Source organism: Salmo trutta, chromosome 27 (genome assembly GCF_901001165.1).
Source record: "Salmo trutta chromosome 27, fSalTru1.1, whole genome shotgun sequence".
In the NCBI taxonomy this organism is placed as follows: Eukaryota; Metazoa; Chordata; class Actinopteri; order Salmoniformes; family Salmonidae; genus Salmo; species Salmo trutta.
The window spans coordinates 36,284,433-36,309,373 of NC_042983.1; the positions used below are offsets into that span (position 1 = coordinate 36,284,433).

A 24,941-nucleotide genomic window follows, 5' to 3' on the forward strand; every position below is an offset into this window, starting at 1 on the left:
GCTTATCTTGGGTCAAGTCACTAGTGGCCGCAGGAGTTGTCTTTCACAGTAGATATTTGCTATAGTGCTTGTCTTATTCTAGCTACTGTACATATCACTGCTGATTTTTAGAAAAAGGGAATCCTATGGTTTTCAGTAGTAAGTTAAACCAAATATTCTGCAGGCACTCAGTCTAATGGTTCAGGCTATCACTTTAAACTGTAGCATGTATGCCTCGGCTGTGCAGGTCTGTGTGAATTGTTGTGCAATATTACGTACACTGCAGGGAATAGACCTGTTGTATTCTCCTATTGTATGTGATGTTCGCTTTCTGTGAGTGATGCTTTGATGTACATTAAGCGTTGTCTGTCATCAGATTCTTGAAATACTATGTTATTTTATTTGCTGTTTGGGGATTTGTATGAAATAAACAAGTGTTTTAAACCAATTGTGTGGCTAATTTGTGTTCACTTTGAGTAAGGTTTTATAAACGGTATGCGTATAATCTATGTCACCCTCCTGGGAAATTTGTTCTCTAGTAATAGAGCATTCTGAGACTGAAGTGCAAGGAAACTGGAAAATGTATGAAATGCACACATACTGACCTTTCTCCCTCTCCTCACTCCAGACCCAGATTCCCCCCCCCCCCCCCCTCCTTCCCCATCCTCATTAGACAGCATGTGATGCTACTGCCTCTGCAGATAAGCTTACTTTATCTACCCTTATACAGGTCATCTACACAATTACTTCTGAGGCAGGAGTTCTGTAGGATTTATGAAATCCTGAAGGGGAAAAGTTGACTTGGACTTGTGCAGGAAACGGCTGTATCGTGCAGGAATTTTCAAAGATCCTGTACATCGGGTAAAAAAGAAAAGGGAAAAAGTATATTCCTACAGGGTCAGCTAAATTCTTGCAGGAGTCCTGTAGGGGCAGAACCTGCAGGATTTGTTACTCCTGCAGAATATGCTATTTCTATAGGAAAGTGACAATGAATCCTGTGGGGATTTTCTTACAGGAACAAATATCCTACATGATTCCTGCAGAAAAAAAATGTAGGATATTTGTTACTGTATGAAATCTACTAAAGGTCCAGCAAGATTTTTCCTGTAGAAATCCAGGAATCTTTTTTTGTGTGCTATTGTGCAAATTGAGCTGTTACATGTCTAACAGTGTTTTGACTAGTGTTGAAGTTGGAAACTAATTGGTACCAGAAGTCTGCAGCAGCGGACCCATTTCCTCAGACAGGGGAGGACAGAAGGTTTTAACCAATCATCTCTGTAAGGCTGGGTTGCTTTGGTGAGGGGGGCCTAATGTTGAAAGACCCAAAACACCCAATGACCCCAGGTTACATCACTGTCCAAGAGCGTTGTGAGATGTATTTATCCAATCAATGAGGATTTAGATATTAATGGTAGCAAATCAATACAGAAAATAAAAATAAATTATGCAATCATACTGTGTGTGTTATATAAAGATGCTCTTATCATTTGGTTTCCTGACTGGACTACAGGGTGACTGAAATAGGCACACCTGCAATTATGATACTAATTAAGAAAAGATGGTATAAAATAGTGAAAAAAATTGATTGACACATCTAATGAATTTCTCCTCCATATAAGTCACTGTTCAACTGTTGTATACTCTTGCATGTTGATACATTCTCAAGAGCAAAATCACAAAAGTAATGCTGCCTTTTTTTTATTTTTTTTACAATGATATAATTTTCGTTAGTAGCCATACTGTTGCTTGACAATGAGCTCAGCATTATCCATATCTCAATGGCATCCTCAGGCCAATCGGAAGCATCAGCAGCTTCATGAAGATGCGGCTCAATCTTCAGGGAAGGTGTGAGGTGTACGTCACCTACGCTCGTGGTCTGTGTAATACGGAAGAGAGGATATGAGACATTCCACGTCATTGAGGTGCATTTGTGCGATATATTTTTTGAAATAGTTTTGCTATTTCCGTAAGATTTTCATGCGTTTGCACACCATGGTTAACTTAATATTGAATCATTAGAGATTTCATTATATTCAGACCAGCTTCGTCTTTCACTGGAGCGGCCTGGACATTGGAATTCAGCTCAAGGTAAAACATTAGCTAGCTTGTTAAGTTAGCCGCAGCTTTTTCGCCGGGTCTTCGAGCGCTCACATGCACCTTGCTTGTCAACTAAAAACAGCTCGGTGATAACTAGATTTGAGTCGTCGTCTATAACTTTGGTATCATGGCTGTATTTGGTTCGAATTACTAGCCTGGTCCATGGCTTTCCAGTTGACAGTGTCCTCACCATGAATAACATTGAGATTATGGTTGGGCACGTAAAGCTTCAAAATTGTTGACGTTTGACAGATCGAGCTGCTATCCTGCGTGCAGAGATTGAAGCTAGCTAACGTTAGCTAGCGACAATAGGCGACATTTTAATACCTGAAGTTAATCAAGATTTACATCTAGTTAGGTATCAATATACCCATATTAACATTTTAATAGCAATCTAACAGCACCTAGCTAGTTCGTTTTCGGCATTATATGCACCACTACAACAACTTTCAAGTGTTTTTCAACAGGGAATTAGCTAGCTAACTAGTTGTCATAGCTACTAACGTTACAGTACTGCTCCGTGTCCTTTATGGAAGGGGTTTTGTGTGGCGTGATTTATTACATTATAGTTACCTAGTTACTACCTAGTAACTGCATTGCATTCACCTAGGATAGGATGAGATTCAGTGTTATGTGCCTTGTATATGTCTTGAATTGAAATGAGTAAAATGTCTCGTCTTTGGAGTCATATAGCAGCTAATGATTATTGTGTTTAGTGAGATGATGCATAGCTAGGTAATTCATTACATGAAGACAATAGCAGTTGCTGTACAGTATCTGGTTGAGTTTGTGTTGTTGTTACATGTAAGCTGTTGTCATTCAGGAAACACCCATCAGTCACGTTCTATTATACACCTTGTTTCTGCCATTAATGTTAAAAAAGGGGAGAAATATGTAGGTGTAGGTCTATGAATAATGAGCTGTGAGAAGACCTTACATAACTTGACTAGTTGGGACATGGGCAATACACAATAGCAGCATATCAAGCCATCACAAACCGCATCATCTTATCTTAAAAAGGGCACATTATATGGATACAGACTTGGTCTGAATGGAATGACTATGGCTTCTGTAAAAACATAGTGCACTATAAAGGGAATAGTGCCATTTGGGATGCAAGTCTATGGCATGTTTGTTGTTTGCATTTTCAGAACAGCAATTCCAATTTTCAAGACCTCTTTGTCAATATCAATCATGAGAAAACAAAACAACAGGTAGTGGATACTTGGCCATTCACCAGCAATGTCAAGCATAGGTATGACCAGTGTATTAAGTGCTTGATTTATTAACATTGTTTGCCAGTCAGTGAAAAAAAAGCAGGTTAATTGAATTACACGAGGTGTTATGATTGGTATAGGTATAATTTGACAATCCCTGAATTAATCCTATTATTCCCTACTGTTTTAAATGCAGTGTTTTGACCTTTAAATTGTGCAACAAAGCTTATTTGGAGAAAAAGTATTTAAAAAAAAAAAAAGAGATATCGTAAATCGGCCATAAATTCGTTTTTTTTTAGGCCATATTGCCCAGCCCTACCTACAGCTGCAAATATTGCGGCGGTTTATTATAATTCTTACCCTAAAATAATGCACTAAATCACAGATTTGGCACATTGCACACATGTTAGACTACATATTATGAAATACACTGAGTGCTCTTTCCATGACTGACTGACAAGGTGAAAGCTATGATCCCTTATTGATGTCACCTGTTAAATCCACTTCAGTCAGTGTAGGCTAGATGAAGGGGAGGAGACATGTTAAAGAAGGATTTTTAAGCATTGAGACAATTGAGACATGGATTGTGAATGTGTTCCAGAGAGTGAATGGGCAAGACAAAATATTTAAGTGCCTTTGAACAGGGTATGGTAGTAGGTGCCAGGCGCACCCGTTTGAGTGTGTCAAGAACTGCAACGCTGCTGGGTTTTTCACACTTAACAGTTTCCCGTGTGTATCAAGAATGGTCAACCACCCAAAGGACATCCAGCCAACTTGACACAACTGTGGGAAGCATTAGAAAGGCACATGACACACAGCATCCCTGTGGAACGCTTTCGACACCTTGTAGAGTCCATGCCTTGACGAATTGAGGCTGTTCTGAGGGGAAAGGGTGGGGTGCAACTCAATATTAGGAAGGTGTTCCTAATGTTTTGTACACTGAGGGTATATTGAGACAAATACACACAGTAGCCTACAAGTAGCAAAATAGAACTCAATTGATTGATATTTTAATGCAGCCATTTCATTTGATGAATCTTTTTAAAGCATCTTTAAAGCGCTGGGGACACCAGTAGTGAGAGTACGTGGTGCAGACACAGATCCTGTCCACCTCACATGGTAGGAGCAGTCTGCCAGGTAGGATGCAATCTAAGAGTGGAGGGGCCATTATTTTAAAGTCAGAGGGGATGCAGCCAGTGGTCAGGGAAGAGTTGATGAGGGAAGTGAGGAATGGAAGAATGTCTCCAGAGATGGTCGGGAGGAGGGGATGGGGTTGAGCAGGCAGGTTGTCAGGTGGCCGGACCTCACTAGTCGCAGGATTTCATTTGGAGAGAGAGGGGAGAAAGAGGTCAAGGCTTAGGGTAGTTCTATGTGAGTAGGACCAGTAGACTCAATAGGCTGAGTGAATGAGGAGTAAAGTACAAAGTAATGAGGAGCATCAGTGCCTTCGCAAAGTATTCAGACCCTTTGACTTTTTTCACAATTTGTTGCGTTACAGCCTTATTATAAAATTGATTACATTGTTTATTCCCCTCAATGTACACACAATACCTCATAATGACAAAGCAAAAACAGGTTTTTATTCATTTTTGCAAATTTATGACAAATAAAAAAATATCACATTTACATAAGTATTCAGACCCTTTATTCAGTACTTTGTTTAAGCACCTTTGGTAGCGATTACAGCAATGAGCGTTCTTGGGAATAACGCTACAAGCTTGCCACACCTGTATTTGGATAGTTTCTCCCTTCTCTGCAGATCCTCTCAAGCTCTTGTCAGGTTGGATGGGGAGCGTTGCTGCTCAGCTATTTTCAGGTCTCTCCAGAGATGTTCGATCGGGTTCAAGTCCGCGCTCTTGCTGGGCCACTCAAGGACATTCAGAGACTTGTCCGAAGCCATTCCCGCGTTGTCTTGACTGTGTGCTTAGGGTCGTTGTCCTGTTGCAAGGTGAACTTTCGCCCCAGTCTGAGGTGCTGAGCACTCTGGAGCAGGTTTTAATCAAGGATTTCTCTCTACTTTGCTCCATTCATCTTTGCCTCGATCCTGACTAGTCTCCCAGTCCCTGCCGGTGAAAAACATCCACACGGCATGATGCTGCCACCACCGTGCTTCACTGTAGGGAAGGTGGTTTCCTCCAGACGTGATACTTGGCATTCAGGCCAAGGAGTTCAACCTTGGTTTCATCAAACCAGAGAATCTTGTTTCTCATGGTCAGAGAGTCTTTAGGTGCCTTTTGGCAAACTCCAAGCGGGCTGTCATGTGCCTTTTTACTGAGGAGTGGCTTCCAAATGGCCAATCTACCATAAAGGCCTGATTTGGTGGAGTGCTGCAGAGATGGTTGTCCTTCTGGAAATTTCTCCCATCTCCATAGAGGAACTCTAGAGGTCTGTCAGAGTGACCATTGGGTGCTTGGTCACCCCCACTGACCAAGGCCCTTCTCCGATTGCACAGTTTTCCCGGGCGGCCAGCTCTAGTAAGAGTCTTGGTGGTTCCAAACTTCTTCCATTTAAGAATGATGGAGGCCACTGTGTTCTTGGGGATCTTCAATGCTGCAGAAATGGTTTGGTACCCTTCCCCAGATCTGTGCCTCGATAAAATCCTGTCTCTGAGCTCTACGGACAATTCCTTCCACCTCATGGCTTGGTTTTTGCTCTGACATGCACTATCAACTGTGGGACCTTGTATAGACAGGTGTGTGCCTTTCCAAATAATTTCCAATCAATTGAATTTACCACAGGTGGACTCCAATCAAGTTGTAGAAACATCTCAAGGATGATGAATGGAAACAGGATGCACCTGAGCTCAATTTCGAGTCTCATAGAAAAGGGTCTGAATACTTATGTAAATAAGGTATGTTTTTATTTTTAATACATTTGCAAAAAAATTCTAAATCTGTTTTCGCTTTGTCATTATGGAGTATTGTGTGTAGATTGCTGAGGATCTTTTTTGATTTAAGCAATTTTAGAATAAGGCTGTAACGTAACAAAAATGCGGAAAAAGTGAAGGGGTCAGAATACTTTCCGAATGCACTGTAGACTAACTCTTTGACAACTGCTTTTGAATCGGCATGTGCAACTTTGATGTCATAATGCTTTGCAATGATGAGCAGATTCGCCTTCATACATTTTATCTAGCATCTCCCATGTGTTTTCCACAAATGCTTCCAACTTAAAGTCCATGTTGACTAGCTAGGTCTTTTTAATTTCTCAAAATTTGCATTAAGAGTGGCATAATCAAGTTAACAGTGCTCATGGGTCATTTTACATGGAAATGCCACACTAGTGTAACTGTGTGAAAACAGGCCAGAGTACAGTATCTCTGGTTTAGGCTATTATCTTTGAGGTAGCTTTAGTTACAGATAAGGAAGTTTGCTGGAATGTAAAACTTTGATAATACCCTCCTAGGACATTTCTAACCTGGATATGCAACACATTCTATTTGAACAGGCCTAGATTAGGCTATTAAAGGGAGTTATTATTTATGGATTAAGTAGCCTATAGGGTAATTGATTTATGTTGTGTGAACCATGTCTATGATTTAGGCTATTGTCTTCACAAAACTGCCTACTGGATTTTTGTCTGTCCTATTGATTGAAAGATATGTTAAAGTGAATGGTAGCATTCCTTACTTGAAGGCCCATGGGTAAAACATCTTATTACCGCATAGGCTTAGTCCAGCCTATAGCCTAACCTATAAACGAGCTTATTCCAATTCATTTATAGGCTACTTGAAATTATAGGTTCACAGAAATGTTTTTGTTTTTGATGGGACCTTTTTTAAATCAACCTGAAGCCCTTTTACTGTCTCACTCTCTGACTGTGATGGGATGTCTGTTTTGCAGAGTGACTGACTGCTGCTTAACCTTGATGGGCGAATCAGGGTCGTGCCGCTCCACGCTCGTCTCCAGGCTGCCCATCTTCAGGAGGAGCGTGAGTAAGAGGCAGGACTCATTGCCCTCCTCCCCGTCCTCAAGCGGCGTGGGCAATGGCGTCCACACCTCGTCCCCCTCCAGCACCAACTCTAGCAACAGCAGCACGGGCAAGCGTCGCAGCCTGTTCCGCACGCCCTCCATCCGCTTCAGCAGCAAGAGGAACAGCGAACCACCACGCATCCAGACCCCTCCGCTAGATCCAGCCCAGGACTCCAACGGCAGCCAGGCCAACCCTCAGCTGGGCTTTCACGATGGTGCTGGGCCTCCACGGGCCAAGACGCGGCACTCATTTGGCTTCGGGGGCCACCGGCAGAAGAAGATCACCCGCTCGCAGACGGAGGACTTTGAAAAGGTGTCTTCCACGGCCAATAGGAATGTGTTCATCAAATGCATCAGCTCAGGTACCAATGAGGGAGACGACTCTGGGTTTCTGGATGACTACAGTGGCGGCAGCAGCAAACGCTCGTCCAGGCAGAAGAAACAGCTGCTGCCCAAGTCATTCTCTGCACACCACCGCTTCTCCAAGAACTCTGAGCAGTGCAAGCCCCCGGAGGTGAGCATAGAGCCCCCAACGTCCGGGGGTACCCTGGGCTCGTGGCCAGGCGAGCTGCTGGGGGAGAGCTCCCTGCAGTCGCCCATGCTGTCTGAGGACCGCACCACGGCCCTCACACCCTCTGAGTTTAATGTCCCCATCACAGAGGACACTGTGTCCGAGGTGGATGCGCTACCCGCACCCAGCCCAGCCGACCCGCCAGACAACAACTTCAGCCATGTCATCTCTACACCCCAAGTGTTCTTCACGCCTGCCCAAGCTGCCACAGATAAGCCCCTCCTGCCAGACACCAGCACAGCCAACACCACGGAGTGTGAGACTGCAATTCCTGTTACAGGGCCAGCAACAGCTGCAACACCACCAATGCCACCGCAACAACAACAATCACAGGAAGATAAGGAAGAGGGGGAAGAGGAGAAGGAGGATGTGCCGGTGGTGGAGGAAGAGGTGAGACCAGAGCAGACGGAGACTAGTGAGAGCGAGGCAGGCCCAGTGCGTAGTAAAGGCTACCATTCCAATCCAGAGCAGTCTGAGAGGAGGTCCAGGATCTCCATACTCATCCAGGAACCAGGGAAGGGAGCGTGCTGCGGTAGACATGAACCCAGGTCATGCCACCTGAGGAAACCCCACACAGGTAAGAACTAAAGACGTTTATGTATCCACATGTGCACTACGGATCTACTTCTATGCGATTGTCATTGATAATGCAGAGAGGAGGGGCATTGCTCTATGTAAATCCTTGACCAAGTATATTTGGCCAAAATGTTTGCACATTTGCGTTTCGATCACCAACATTTTCTATTCAAACTTCACACTGATTAGACATGTAGAAGGCAGACGAATAGACCTAGTCTAAAATGAAGGCTATGCTTTATGTTCTCTTTGGTGGATGATGCAGAAATCAGGAAGTACCAGAGTCAGATTTACATGGCTGATTGGGCAGCACTATTTTAGTTCCATGAACAGTGGGAACTATTTCCTCATAAAGGTATTAACCAATGGACAGCGGTTTCCTTAGACAATGTAGGCTCTAGTCATTGAGATCGCAACGTTGTATCGGTCCCTTTATGGCATCTGTGAGCACACAGAAGTTGTCAATTCTGTTCTACTACTACAACTTCTATGAGTTGGTAAACAAACTGAAAGGGTGCACACTGCCACTTGGATGGTATTGTCTGAACAGGTATGAAGCCAAGGTTGCCTATTTACTGCCACCTGGAGGGTATTGTCTGAACAGGCACAGTGTAGTTGCAGTGATGCTGAAACTTTGGTGTTTTACCCGATAAATTACTGGGAGCTTACATATAGAGTGTGTGACTCTCTTTATTTTTAATGAACAGGTATAAAACCAAGGTTGGGGATTTACTGCCAGCTGCAGTTATGGAATGTTTGCAAAACAGTCCTGTTCCTGGAGAGCTACCCTCCTGTTGGTTTTTGCTCCAACCCCGATTCAGCTTATCAACCAGCTAATCATTAGAATCAGGTTTGCTAGATTAGGGTTGGAGTGAAAACCTAGAGGACTGTAGCTCTGTAGAAGCAGGTTTGAAGAGCCCTGCTCTAGTCACACGTGGATAACAGCTACTGGGAGAATCTCTAGACTTTGGCTATGTTTTTCTGAAACAGCCCACTAAACTCGAGTTCCCCTGCCAAACTTGAACAGTGCTTTGAATATGATTATGTCTGAATAGTTTTCCTTGAGACAACTGTGTGTTAACAGAATTAGTTAGCCTACTGGTTGTGGGCGGTGTTAGGCAATCCATAATGATAACACATCACTTTTGTTGTTCATTTTTTATGTAAAGCCTATTTCTTGGCCTACTTTACAATGTTTCCAACTAAGCTGCACGCAGCTCCCCGGGGCTGCTGTGCAGAAGAAATATCACCTTGCTCAGAGAAGCACAAGATTGAACTTCACTCAACGCTCTAGAGTTTTCCCCTTTAGTTAACACTATCAATGTTCTAGAGTTTTCCCCTTTAGTTAACACTATCAATGTTCTAGAGTTTTCCCCTTTAGTTAACACTATCAATGTTCTAGAGTTTTCCCCTTTAGTTAACACTATCAATGTTCTAGAGTTTTCCCCTTTAGTTAACACTATCAACGTTCTAGAGTTTTCCCCTTTAGTTAACACTATCAATGTTCTAGAGTTTTCCCCTTTAGTTAACACTATCATTGTTCCAGAGTTTTCCCCTTTAGTTAACACTATCAACGTTCTAGAGTTTTCCCCTTTAGTTAACACTATCAACGTTCTAGAGTTTTCCCCTTTAGTTAACACTATCATTGTTCCAGAGTTTTCCCCTTTAGTTAACACTGTCAATGTTTCCCTATACTGTGGGAATTGTGATCGAATCAACACAATATTAGACTTTTTCAGTGCAACATACCGAAATAAAACAAACAATATTTTCTTGTAGGCAGAGTTCATTGAAGTATGATTTATATTCCACTGACAGGCACGACTCGGCCCATACTCTACACAGACCGGTGCGCCATAACCAGAGTTATGGTAGCCCTATATGCAAATAGACCATTTCCATATATGGATCTGTGCCGTTCACTTTGAACTGAACTGTGTTTACAGCATGTGTGGTCGTGAGTAGATGCGCTTGTTTTGAGATCAAAGCAAGAGCTGCATGTAGCCACGTGTGAACATTTGTTCATATTCTTTGCCAGTAAGTGAGTTATTAGCCCAGTTATAGCTAATTTCTAGTCAGCAATGGGGGAGTGGTTGCTTCCTACAAGAACGCAAAACGTGCATTTCAAGCCCACTTTGAAAAGCAAGTCAGGTAAAGAGCTCTTTTCTGTCTTAAAAGGGGCAGTGTTGTATTTTGAGACAGGCTTGAATAAGCTAAGTAGCCAATAGACCCCTTTCTGCATTTGCAAACATTACCGCACGAGGGCGATGCACCCAAGTTGGTGGCAGAACATGGGGGAGTTCTTATAGAACGGCAGCAAAAAAAATCCTCTATTTACATGTTGCGTATGAGTGCATTTCATACTACTTTTGGATTATAATTGGATTTTAAGGCTTGTATGAATGTCCTGCTTAATACCTCAAGGAGGTGATGAAGTCCAGGTGTACGTAATGAAGGTTGCCAGGTGGGCGTAAGGATGGGTTGCCAGGACCGGTGGTTAGTAGACTGGCCAAGTTGAGCGCCGGGGAGTGGGAGTGGACGTGACACTACACCCTATGTCAATGAGCGTTAGCATTCTATCTAACAACTGCTGCAACCAAAACAGTTATTTTGCAAAGATCACAACCAAATATAATCTTAGCGACTATTCAAGCAAAAGTCAAAACATAATTGTAAGCGTATGAGAACTCAAAACAGTTATTTTATCCAGGCTGTATCACATCCGGCAGTGATTGGGAGTCCCATAGGGCGACGCACAATTGGCCCAGTGTCGTGCGGGTTTGGCCGGGGTAGACCGTCATTGTAAATAACTTTTTTTAAAGTGTATTTATTATTATTTTCTCCCCAATTCCGTGGTATTCAATTGGTAGTTACAGTCTTGTCCCATCGCTGCAACTCCTTACGGACTCGGGAGAGGCGAATGTCGAGAGCCGTGCGTACTCCGAAACACGACCCAGCCTGGCGACCGTGTCAGCGCCACAGGAGTCGCTAGAGCGCGATGGGACAAGGACATCCCTGCCGGCTAAACCCTCCCCTAACCTGGACGACGCTGGGCCAATTGTGTGCAAATAGCAATTCCATCACTACATTGAAAAAAAATACCTTTACGTTAGTGTAAAGATTACCCAAAATCATCTGGCTCCTTGAAATCAGTGAAGCTGTTGTTGCAAAACACTGGATCGCTTCCAGGCTTGCAATAGCCAATCGATTGTTTTCTTGTTTTTAAGTTTTTGCCCAACGTGTAGGATAGTCTTTGTTTTTGTGTTTGTCTGTCGAATAGGACAGTCTGTTCACTTGTCTGCTTGCCTCTGTTTTGCCTAGCTCTCGGTCTCCACATCAGTCTCTTCTGTTTTTTGTCTTGTGCTCTTCCTCTCCAGTGTCCATGTGCAGCAGCGGCGCCAGTCCCTACCACGAAGTGATACGCATGGAGCGCCGTCTCCGCTCCTCCTCGGAAGGGGCTGGGGTGCCGCGGCGGCTCCACCTCAACCTCAAAGAGCCCCACAGCGCCGCCGAGGGTAACATCCTGCTCAGAAAGAGGAACAACTCATCCTCCTCCAAGCTGGGCAGCCTGGTAGGTGTTTACATCGCAACAGTACAGTTACAGTCCAGTACATTAGGGTTACAATTAGGGTTGCAAAACTACCGGTAATATTCCAAAGTAAGCAGAATCTTTTATGGCAATCTATGGTAACTTTGGTCATTTATACTTCTATAACATAAGATAATGTTAAAATCAAATTGTATTAGTCACATGCGCCGAATACAACAGGAGACCTTACAGTGAAATGCTTACTTATGAGCCCCTAACCAACAATAACAATGAGGTTTTAAAAAAAGAAGAAGATATTATTAATAATAAATAAAAGTAACAAGTAATTAAAGAGCAGCAGTAAAATAACAATAGCGAGACTATATACAGGGGGGTACCGGTACAGAGTACATTTTTATCTTCCTCTGACACTGTCTGGTATAGAGGTCATGGATGGCAGGAAGCTTGGCCCCAGTGATGTACTGGGCCGGACACACTACCCTCTGTAGTGCCTTGCGGTCAGAGGCCGAGCAGTTGCCATACCAGGCAGTGATGCAACCAGTCAGGATGCTCTCGATGGTGCAGCTGTAGAACCTTTTGAGGATCTGAGGACCCATGCCAAATCTTTTCAGTCTCCTGAGGGGGAATAGGTTTTGTCATGCCCTCTTCACGACTGTCTTGGTGTGCTTGGGCCATGTTAGTGTGTTGGTGATGTGGACACCAAGGAACTTGAAGCTCTCGACCTGCTCCACTACAGCCCCGTCGATGAGAATGGGGGCATGCTCGGTCCTCTTTTTCCTGTGGTCCACAATCATCTCCTTGGTCTTGATCACGTTGAGGGAGAGGTTGTTGTCCTGGCACCACACGGCCAGGTCTCTGACCTCCTCCCTATAGGCTGTCTCGTCGTTGTCGGTGATCAGGCCTATCACTGTTGTGTCATCGGCAAACTTAGTGATGGTGTTGGAGTCGTGCCTGGCCGTGCAGTCATGAGTGAACAGGGAGTACAGGAGGGGACTGAGCATGCACCCCTGAGAGTCCACTGTGTTGAGGATCAGCGTGGCGGATGTGTTGTTACCTACCCTTACCACATGGGGGCGGCCCGTCAGGAAGTCCAGGATCCAGTTGCAGAGGGAGGTGTTTAGTCCCAGGGTCCTTAGCTTATTGATGTGCTTTGAGGGCACTATGGTGTTGGACACTGAGCTGTAGTCAATGAATAGCATTCTCACATGTGTTCCTTTTGTAAAAATGGGAAAGGGCAGTGTGGAGTGCAGTAGAGATTGCATCATCTGTAGTTCTGTTAGGGCGGTATGCAAATTGGAGTGGGTCTAGGGTTTCTGGGATAATGGTGTTGATGTGAGCCATGACCAGCCTGCCAAAGCACTTCATGGCTACAGACGTGAGTGCTACGGGTCGGTAGTCATTTAGGCAGGTTACCTTAGTGTTCTTGGGCACAGGGACTGTGGTGGTCTGCTTAAAACATGTTGGTCTTACAGACTTGGACAGGGAGAGGTTGAAAATGTCAGTGAAGACACTTGCCAGTTGGTCCACGCATGCTCGCAGTACACGTCCTGGTAATCCGTCTGGCCATGCGGTCTTGTGAATGTTGACCTGTTTAAAGGTCTTACTCACGTCGGCTGCGGAGAGCGTGATCACATAGTCTTCCGGAAAAGCTGGTACTCTCATGCATGTTTCAGTGTTATTTGCCTCGAAGCAAGCATTGAAGTAGTTTAGCTCATCTGGTAGGCTTGTGTCACTGGGCAGCTCTCGGCTGTGCTTCCCTTTGTAGTCTGTAATGGTTTGCAAGCCCTGCCACAACCGACGAGTGTCAGAGCCGGTGTAGTACGATTCGATCTTAGTCCTGTATTGAAGCTTTGCCTTTTTGATGGTTCGTCGGAGGGCATAGCGGAATTTCTTATAAGCTTCCTGGTTAGAGTCCCGCTCCTTGAAAGCGGCAACTCTAGCCTTCAGCTCAGTGCAGATGTTGCCTGTAATCCATGGCTTCTGGTTGGGGTATGTACGTACGGTCACTGTGGGGACGACGTCATCGATGCACTTATTGCTGAAGCCAATGACTGATGTGGTGTACTCCTCAATGCCATTGGAGGAACCCCGGAACATATTCCAGTATGTGCTAGCAAAACAGTCCTGTAGCTTAGCATCTGCTTCATCTGACCACTTATTTATTGATCAAATCACTGGTGCTTCCTGCTTTAATTTTTGCTTGTAAGCAGGAATCAGGAGGATAGAATTGTGGTCAGATTTGCCAAATGGAGGTAAGACGGATTTAAATTTCCCTGCATTAACGTCCCCGGCTACTAGGGGCGCCGCCTCTGGGTGAGCGTTTTCCTGTTTGCTTATGGCGGAATTACAGCTCATTCAGTGCAGTCTTAGTGCCAGCATCGGTCTGTGGTGGTATGTAGACAGCTACGAAAAATAGATACTCTACCTCAGGCGAGCAATAGCTCGAGACTTCCTTAGATATCGTACACCAGCTGTTATTTGCAAAAATACATAGTCCGCTGCCCCTTGTCTTACCAGACTCAGCTGTTCTGTCCTGCCGATACAGCGTATAACCAGCCAGCTGTATGTTGGTAATGTTGTCGTTCAGACACGACTCCGTGAAGCATAAGATAGTACAGTTTTCAATGTCCCGTTGTTAGTTTAATCTTCCGCGTAGGCCATCGATTTTATTCCCTAAGATTGCACGTTTGCTAGCAGAATGGAAGGAAGTTACGTTTTGTTTGATCGCCTACGAATTCTCAGAAGGCAGCCCGCCCTCTGGCACCTTTTTCTCTGCCTTATCTTCACTCAAATGACAGGGATCTGGGCCTGTTCCTAGGAAAGCAGTATATCATTCACGTCGGGCTCGTTGGACTCGTTAAAGGAAAAAAAGGATTCTGCCAGTTAGTAATCGCAGTACTGATGTCCAGAAGTTATTTTCGGTCATAAGAGACGGTAGCAACAATATTATGTACAAAATAATTTAAAAAATAAGTTCCAAGCAACGCAAAAAAACAATAAAAAAAAAGAAAAGTTTGATTACCTTTGGTGTTCTTCGTCAGAATGCACTCCCAGGACTTCTACTTCAATAACAAATGTTGGTTTGGTCCCAAATAATCCATAGTTATGTTCAAACAGCGGCGTTTTGTTTGTGCGTTCAAAACACTATCCGAATGGTAAATAAGGGTTACGAGCACGGCGCATTTCGTGACAAAAAAATTCTAAATATTCCATTACCGTACTTCGAAGCATGTCAACCGCTGTTTAAAATCAATTTTTATGCCATTTTTCTCGTAAAAAAGCGATAATATTCCGACCGGGAATCTGCGTTTAGGTAAATAGACGAAAGAAAATAAAGCACGGGGTCGACTCGTGCACGCGTCTAAGCCCATTATCCTCTTATCAGCCACTTGCCAAAAGCGCAAATGTGTTTCAGCCTGGGGCTGCCTCGATATCATTCAGCTTTTTCCCGGGCTCTGAGAGCCTATGGGAGCCGTAGGAAGTGTCACGTTACAGCAAAGATCCTCAGTCTTCAATAAACAGAGACAAGAAGAACAAGATCTTGTCAGAGAGGGCACTTCCTGTAAGGAATCTTCTCAGGTTTTTGCCTGCCATATGAGTTCTGTTATACTCACAGACACCATTCAAACAGTTTTAGAAACTTTAGGGTGTTTTCTATCCAAAGCCAATAATTATATGCATATTCTAGTTACTGGGTAGGAGTAGTAACCAGATTAAATCGGGTACGTTTTTTTATCCGGCCGTGTAAATACTGCCCCCTAGCCCTAACAGGTTAACAATGTCTACACTGTATTTCTGATCAATTTGATGTTATTTTAATGGACAAAAAATTGCTTTTCTTTCAAAAACAAGGACATTTCTAAGTGACCCCAAACGTTTGAACGGTAGTGTATGTGTATTGAACACTATTCCCGAGGAAAAACAATACTGTTTTGGAGTCTGATAACTCTGAAGAGGACGTTGGAAAACATATCTTGGGTATTGAGTAGACTGATACCCCATTTCGTTGATCCCCAATCCTTAGGTAAAGCTGTACAGTGCAATATGAATGTCAATGCACACAATAGGCTGACTGGGGAGGTGATTTCACACAGTCACAGTGCCCGCGATAAGAGCTACAACGCTAATATTTGCCTGAACTCTTCAGTTGTGTTCTGTGGGTGTCACTGAGTAGACTGATACCCCATTTCATTGCTTCACATTCCAACCTTGTTTAACATTATCTAGTCTAAATATGGCATGATTCCACCAATTGTAACCGTCTTCATCACTTTCAAAGAGGTACTTTTATTATGAAGGCAAACTGCAAATTCCACTATTGTGCCTAATCCTTATTGTGGCTAACTTCACAACACATAACCCGGTCAGGTTGAGCCTCACTAGCCAGATGAAGCTAGCTGGCTGCTTATAATGTTAGTTTTGGGCAACAGGGTTAAGTGGCTGGCTAGCTGTTTATTTTCATGAACTGAAGTTAAATTTCAATAGGCGAAGTGTCTACCTAGCTAATACTTACAAGGATTCCTAAATCATTGCTAAGAATAATGAAAATGACTGCAGTTTCTACTGGTTGTTGTTTTCAGGCTGGGTGTATTGGTGCTAGCTAGGTACCAAGCTAAAGCTAGCTAGCTACCCAACCCAGAAGTTGCGGTCGAACAAGTAATGCTTTATTACCAACGCGATATTGTAAACACATCGTTCGTGGCCGGTATTTGCTTGTTTGCAGACTTTTTTGTACAGCTTTGACAGTGCTGCTGATAGTAGTGGTGGCGCTTGGCTTACACGTGCAAATTCAGAACACACAACATTCTATAATAGAACTGTGTTATTTGACGTCTCAAATTGAAAAGCTTATTTAACACGTCAAATAGTGTTATTGACGTGTCTCTTTTTTGACACGCAAAGTCCCAAATGGCGTTCCATAGTATGTCGTGAAGCTAATAGCAGTGACGTTATTACTGTGTAACTCCAGTAGGGCAACATCTGAAAAATAGCGCACTTGTGGACCAGTGCTCGACCAGTCGCGAAAGTCAACATCACCCACGACAGAGAACGGTTGATTGTCAAGGGCAATGAATTCTATTATCTTGGCATTAATGGATTTCGCCTTTGAGTTGTCTCGCTGACATTGTCTTACTCTTTCAAATGACTGCTCGACTTGTTGACGGCTCGATCCACACAGCAGACATTGTGGGCTAGGTTAGGAATGCTGTGTTGCACGTGTAGCGCAACATTTTATGTGGCGTCATTACGTCATGTACCTACGTTATATAGGTATGCACGTCAGCGTTGACATCGGTTTTGCACATCGGCGTTAAACTAGACATTGGGCCGATACCGATGTTGGCCTTTTTAGCTAATATCAGCCGATTCCGATATGTTCACCGATATATCGTGCATCCCTAGTTCAAAGTTCTTGAAATTCTCCAGATTGACTGACCTTCATGTCTTAAAGTAATGATTGACTGTCGTTTCTCTTTGCTTATTTGAGCTGTTCTTGCCATAATATGGACTTGGTCTTTTACCAAATAGGGCTATCTTCTAGAGGTCGACTGATTATGATTTTTCAACGCCGATACCGATTATTGGAGGACCAAAAAAGCCGATACCGATTAATCGGCCAATTTAAAAAATAATAATTCATAATATTAATAATAAAATAAAATAAAAACGATGTATTTTATTTATTTGTAATAATGACAATTACAACAATACTGAATGAACACTTATTTTAACTTAATATAATACATCAATAAAATCTATTTAGCCTCAAATAAATAATGAAACATGTTCAATTTGGTTTAAATAATGCAAAAACAAAGTGTTGGAGAAGAAAGTAAAAGTGCAATATGTGCCATGTAAGAAAGTTAACGTTTAAGTGCCTTGCTCAGAACATGGGAACATATGAAAGCTGGTGGTTTCTTTTAACATGAGTCTTCAATATTCCCAGGTAACAAGTTTTAGGTTGTAGTTATTATAGGAATTATAGGACTATTTCTCTCTATACGATTTGTATTTCATATACCTTTTGACTATTGGATGTTCTTATAGGCACTTTAGTATAGCAGTGTAGCTTCCGTCCCTCTCCTCGCTCCTACCTGGGCTCGAACCAGGAACACATCGACAACAGCCACCCTCGAAGCAGCGTTACCCATGTAGAGCAAGGGGAACAACTACTCCAAGTCTCAGAGCGAGTGACGTTTGAAACGCTATTAGCGCGCACCCGCTAACTAGCTAGCCATTTCACATCGGTTACACCAGCCTAATCTTGGGAGTTGACAGGCTTGAAGTCATAAACAGCGCAATGCATTGCAAAGAGCTGCTGGCAAAACGCACGAAAGTGCTGTTTGAATGAATGCTTACGAGCCTGCTGGTGCCAACCACTGCTCAGTCAGACTGCTCTATCAAATCATAGACTTAATTATAATATAATAAACACGCAGAAATACGAGCCTTAGGTCATTAATATGGTCGAATCCGGAAACTATCATCTCGAAAACAAAACGTTTTTTTCTTTTAGTGAAATACGGAACCGGTCCGTATTTTATCTAACGGGTGGCATCCCTAAGTCTAAATATTCCTGTTACATTGCACAACCTTCAATGGTATGTCATAATTACGTAAAATTCTGGCAAATTAGTTCGCAACGAGCCAGGCAATGAACGCAAGAGCAGTAACACAATTTCATGTCAGCAGGCAATATTAACTAAATATGCAGGTTTAAAAATATATACTTGTGTATTGAATTTAAAGAAAGGCATTGATGTTTATGGTTAGGTACATTGATGCAACAACAGTGCTTTTTTCGCAAATGCGCTTGTTAAATCATCACCCGTTTGTCGAAGTAGCCTGTGATTCGATGAGAAATTAACAGGCACCGCATGGATTATATGCAACGCAGGACACGTTAGATAAACTAGTAATATCATCAACCATGTGTAGTTAACTAGTGATTATGTTAAGATTGATAGTTTTTTATAAGATAAGTTTAATGCTAGCTAGCAACTTACCTTGGCTTCTTGCTGCCCTCGCGTAACAGGTAGTCAGCCTGCCATGCAGGCTCCTCATGGAGTGCAATGTAAGGCAGGTGGTTAGAGCGTTGGACTAGTAACCAGAAGGTTGCAAAAACGAATCCCAGAATCCCCCCTGAACAAGGCAGTTAACCCCCGTTCCTAGGCCGTCGTTGAAAATAAGAATGTGTTCTTAATCTGACTTGCCTAGTTAAATAAAGGTGTAAAAAAAAAAAAAAAAAAAAAAAAAAAAAAAAATTTGGCTAATCGGTGGCCAAAAATACCGATTACCGATTGTTATGAAAACTTGAAATCGTCCCTAATTAATCGGCCATTCCGATTAATCGGTCGACCTCTACTATCTTCTGTATACCACCCCTACCTTGTCACAACACAACTGATTCCACAGATTAACTTTTAAAAAGGTACCCCTGTTAATTGAAATGCATTCCAGGTGACTACCCCATGAAGCTGTTTGAGAGAATGCCAAGACTGTGCAAAGCTGTCCTCAATGCAAAGAGTGGCTACTTTGAAGAATCTCAAATATAAAATGTATTTTCATTTGTTTAACACTTTTTTTTGGGTTACTATATGATTCCATATGTGTTATTTCATAGTTTGGATGTCATCGCTAAAATAGTAAAATTAAGAAAAATCCTTGAATGAGTAGGTGTGTTCAAACTTTTGAATGGTACTGTATATATACACGGTATATACATTATACTATATTACAGTACATGAAAGGACAGCACAGCAGGGGAGCTTGGTATGTGTTTACAGGACAGCAGGACAGGACAGCAGGGGAGATGGCAGCGGTGCTAGCACCATTAGTGTTGCGGACTAAATAGCTTAGTCAATGGCCACATCCTCTTCTGGATTACACTCTCACACGGGGATAACAGCACCTCCCTGAATCAAACAGACTAATCCTTTAACTAACTGTTTTTCAGATCAGTGCAACAGGCAGCCCCTACCAAGGCGACAGCAATTTGTCACCCAAGGGATTGCTCACGCCTCCTTCCCTGTCTGGCCACTCCAATCCACATCCCTGCATAAACAGTAAACACTTGTGCTTATTTTGTAGTGCATCATACTAAGATGTATTTAGTTTTGGGAGTGGCGCAAACACCCCTCATTTTCCATACTCAGAAGGGAAAGCACATGTGCAAAACTTGCATGTGTGGCTAAATCTGCGGTTGATGAAATGTAAGTGGTGGCAGTCTCTCCAATCTTGGTTTGAAGTTTTCCCCCAAGCGCTCTCATAGGGAATCGGAGAGCGTGGCCGTAGGAGTGTATTACCAATTTATTCTCCTTTTTTTGCCATCCTCTTTTTAAATTTGTGGGAATAACACAAGGCACTCCAGTGTGACGAGCAAAGCTTCACTGAGATGCTGAAGTGTTTTCCATCGTCTGTTGAGCAGGCTCGTGGTCTCATGAGCAGTCAAGGGCAATGCAGAGGCGGGCTAAAGTATGTTAGCTGGACAAGTACAAGGGAACACTGGGGAAATAACCCCCCTCCCCCTTCTCTGTGTCATAATTAAAATACACTCAACAGCCAACGGGATATGGTTGCTCCCTCTTCTACTGTGGGTTCAGGATACACAATCAAGTGCAGAAACTTGTCAATGCCATTGCCACGGAAATAAAATTATGTATAGTAGATGATGAATCCACTTCATAAGACATGCTAAGAGTAGCGTGTGGCTGTTGAAGGAATAAGTAAAAGGACATTATCATACAACATGGAATAGTTAACCAACCTTTATTACAAAATATGTGGGAATTGTAATAGGGTTGGGTGATATTTGGGCAGACCTCTTCTACGATATGCTGCTCCTGATATCACGATATCCGATATAACCGTTTTGTGACGTTAATGACTAGATAATTCAAATGTTTGTTTTTATTTACAATATTATAGTCACGTCCTCATTAAAGGTGCACAATGATCGGTTTGACTCAATTTGTAAGTCGCTCTGGATAAGAGCGTCTGCTAAATTACTTAAATGTAAATGTAAATGTAATCGTGCCGCCATTTCCTGGTTGCAAAAATTTGAATCGTTCGCCTAATTTCAGTGTATGTGACAAAACAAGCAAGGATAGTGTAGATAATCATTGTACCATTTAAACTGCTTTGAAATATATTTCCCATAAACCAAAATATTGTATTTTCAGCTGTTTGAAGTTGGTGAACAAAACCGAAAGTAAAAGACGCAAAAACGAAACTTAAGAACGGCATGCATAGAAATAGCGCACATAGAACAGATGTACCGCTTCTTAGACTTGCTTTCAATGAGAATGACAGATCTATAACTCACATTTCTATATGAATTTGGTTGGGTTGCCCAAAAAGTTACATATTGCAGCTTTAAATAATCTTAGTGTGACTATAAAGTAAGACAGTTCATTCATTTAGACTTTATTTTCAACATATTCATATAACTGTTAAAACTGCACAGAGTATAGTCAGGCTATAGTCTTAACCATCACGATATATCATCAATGTCAAATATCACGATATTCGATTTAATCATATATTGTCCCAACCCTAAATTGTAATCTGCCCTGGCCTGTAGTAGACTGGTAATGAAACATTTGAGTACTTATTTGAGTGAATTGTACCTTTTAACACTAATCTCTCTATGAATATCTCCTCCTTAACTCTTGTGAAAGTTTTATATCTGGGTATTCACCAAGAACCAAACTGAAGCAAACGGATTTGTCCAATAAGAAACGCTTGTTTGAATTTTTCCGTTGCAAAATGTTCGGCTATTGTGCAAAATGTTTGGCTACGGTATGCATTAATTAATACACCCCTGGTTTCTGGACCCTCTGCAACTGCAAATCTTTTCTGTATTGATCCTCTTGAATTTATGCCACAGGTACAGAATGAATGTAATATCTACTGACCCAAAGTCTTTCTAGGTGAAAAATAAGAGACCTACTGAAGTTGGCAGTGAAGAAATGGATCCTTGTTTTAACAAGCCGCCATTTCAAATCAAATCAATTTTTATTTCTCACATGCGCCGAATACAACATTACAGTGAAATGGTTACTTACAAGCCCTTAACCCACAATGCAGTTTAAAGAAAAATCAGTGTTAAAGTATTTACTAAAATAAACTGAAGTAAAAAATACCGGTTTGTCGAGCACATGCACATGTAGGTAGAGGTAAAGGGACTATGCATAGATAATAAACAGTGTGTCCATTTAGCGTTAAAGTGACAATCAGCAGTTGAAACAATGACAAAGTTGTATCCTCGCCCCTGTTTTGGTAAAAAAGTTGAGGGATGGGGCTGGGTAAATGTAACCACCCTCAAAATCATAGACAGAGCTATGGATGCAAGGACTGACCATCCATGACATCAAAATTATAGTTTTAACCATGTTTTGAGGCTATACAGTATTTGTTTACATTTACTTTGTTTAAAAACAGTGGAGTAAAACAAGCTTATATTTTGTGTTCTGATGAGGTACGATAGTTGGAACTAAGCTCATGAGGGATTTATAAGTTATATTCTTCAAGAATCAATAGGTACATGTCATTCATTTATAAGTCCAAAAATGAGTGTAGCCACTGCAGATTGCCTCTTTTAAGATACTCAAACATCATAGCGGGGTAAAAAGGTCAGAGCTTGCACAGTGAAGCAGTATTAATACACATCTATTGCTTGGGGGGGGGGGGGGTGACATTAACAGATTAGTTTAGCTCCAAATGATGTATATCTTAGATGCCATTTATACAGAAATGGTTGAGCACCGACAGCCGACTACATGAACATTTTTGCCATTTCACACGCTTGACATTTAGGGGCAGTTTCCCAGACACATTAAGCCTAGTCCTTGGACTAAAAATCTATTTCAATAGAGATTCTCTGTTGAGCAGGCCTGGTTTTAATCTGTCCCCCTTAAAGTTGATCAATGTGAGTCAGAACCAGTTGGTGACATTGTTATGTTCAAACGAAGTTCACGTAGTCCAGAATGTTATACTGTTCTCTACGCTATTACATCGTAAACATACTTTGTTGTAAATTTGGTACACTGCACTGACATTTTGGCTAGTTGGTAGTCAACATTCATCTTACATGAATCATATGATTCACCAGTGATAACGGCATCACATTTATTTCTCAATGTTCTCCAAATTATATGAACACGTTTATTTTTTTACCGTGCTTTTTACCTTGTCCATCAGAAACCTTTAGAGAAGATGAATTATCTCCAAGACATCTCTAGTGTCATCTGCATTTCTATCTTTTTTTCACCTGTAGACCCACCTGGGGAACTGTTTTTCTGGGTGTCACCACAAGATGGTAGCATATCCCTTTGAAACACAAGGAAAAGGGGTCAGCGTGAACATGAATCCACAACCACTACTCAGAATATGGATGCCTTTGAACATTTCAATGTTTACTGGGCCAGTGGCTTCCCATTCTCAATGGATTAGATAATTGGTTATTAGATAAAGATATTGGATCTCATAACCTTTGCTTTGGTGACCCCTTATGTTTCCAGCACAGCCATGAATGAACCCTAACAAAACATACAAAATGTCAATGCAAACAGAGTGACCTTGTATGTCTGTTTGTCTCATATCTATAGTGCTAGGTTTTCTCACCTCCTAACCTTACAAGGAAAAACTCTGGGCCCTAGTTATAGCCCATAACTCCTGAGGCTACTCCCAAAGTCAAGTGCCATGCATTAAGCTAGTTGTTCAATTTGTCCAACACTCTGAGTCACATATATGTACGTTTCCTGTATTGTGTCCTCAGGACCTACTGAACAACCTGGGTTCCTCTGAGCTGGATGAGGACGACCTGATGTTGGACCTGGAGCTCTCTGATGACCAACGCCAGCGTCACGGTATAAACACTCCCCATTCATTCATCAGCAAAGCCACCGGCTTCATTCCGAATGGCACCCTATTCCCTACATAGTGCACTACTTTTGAACAGGGCCAGTCGGACTCTGGTCAAAAGTAGTGCACTATATAGGGAATAGTAGTGAGAGCCAGCCTCTCTGCTCCTCTGTCAGCCAGCCACCCATCCAGGGAAACTTTGGCCCTCAAGTTTTGAGCATGAACTCTACATGTATATCCAGGGACACACCCAAGTTTAAGCAGGATAAACTTTGTTTGCTCAGATATTTAGGAAGTTTAGAAAAAGCCTACTTTAACTAGACCAAAGACACTTGCTAGGGTTGTGTTGTCACAACACAACTGATTGGCTCAAATACATTAAGAAGGAAAGAAAATCCACAAATTAACTTCTAACAAGGCACACCTGTTCATTAAAATGCATTCCAGGTGACTACCTCATGAAGCTGGTTCAGAGAATGTTTAGAGTGTGCAAAGCTGTCATCAAGGCAAATGGTGGCTACTTTGAAGAATCTCATATATAAAATATATTTTGATTTGTTTAGCACTTTTTTGGTTACTACATGATTTCATGTGTTATTTCATAGATTTGATGTCTTCACTATTATTATACAATGTAGAAAATAGTAAAAAAATCTAGAAAAACTCTTGAATGAGTAGGTGTGTCCATACTTTTGACTGGTACTATATGTGTAGATAGTATATTGAAAACCTAAACATAAAATGTATCACAAACTGTGTCTTAATAATGGTTATTGATTTGCACCCATTAAAATGGTTTTGACATTGGGCTATTAATCAAAATGTCTTGTCAACAGAGAGCAGTGACAGCATAATTTTCAACTTACATTTTAGGAATATAAATTCAACTTACAACATTAATTTCCAATGGTATTTTACTTAATTAGGTAAAAGAAAACTGCTGAATGAGTCCAAAAACGTGCCGTGATTGATTTGTTTTGATGATATATATACCAGAAATCACCAAAACAGGTTTGCCCTGCCTACTTATGCTTTCAGTACAAGATTAATTCTCTGATCCTTTAAGGGAATGTACAAAATGATAGTTCATACTGCAAGAGCGCTGACTGGTTCGA

At 42.1% G+C, this 24,941-nt stretch overlaps 1 protein-coding gene across 10 annotated transcripts in view; it reads left to right on the top strand.

Annotated features, from left to right (window-relative positions):
• The first annotated feature begins 1,820 nt into the window (after window positions 1-1,820).
• LOC115164972 (serine-rich coiled-coil domain-containing protein 1) overlaps window positions 1,821-24,941 on the top strand; it is a 110,514-nt gene continuing 87,393 nt past the window's right edge. For 4 of the 10 annotated variants that reach the window (XR_003870038.1, XR_003870037.1, XR_003870039.1 and 1 more), the window contains exons 1-4: window positions 1,822-1,901; window positions 7,136-8,412; window positions 11,789-11,982; window positions 23,741-23,831. Coding sequence is in view for 5 of the 10 variants with exons in the window: in XM_029717942.1 (XP_029573802.1) it covers window positions 1,879-1,901; window positions 7,136-8,412; window positions 11,789-11,982; window positions 23,741-23,831 (1,585 nt within the window). In the remaining 5 variants the exon portion in view is untranslated. Of the gene's footprint in view, window positions 1,902-1,938; window positions 2,068-7,135; window positions 8,413-11,788; window positions 11,983-23,740; window positions 23,832-24,941 lie in introns of those variants that run through there. The other 6 variants (XM_029717946.1, XM_029717944.1, XM_029717947.1 and 3 more) reach the window with 3 other exon arrangements.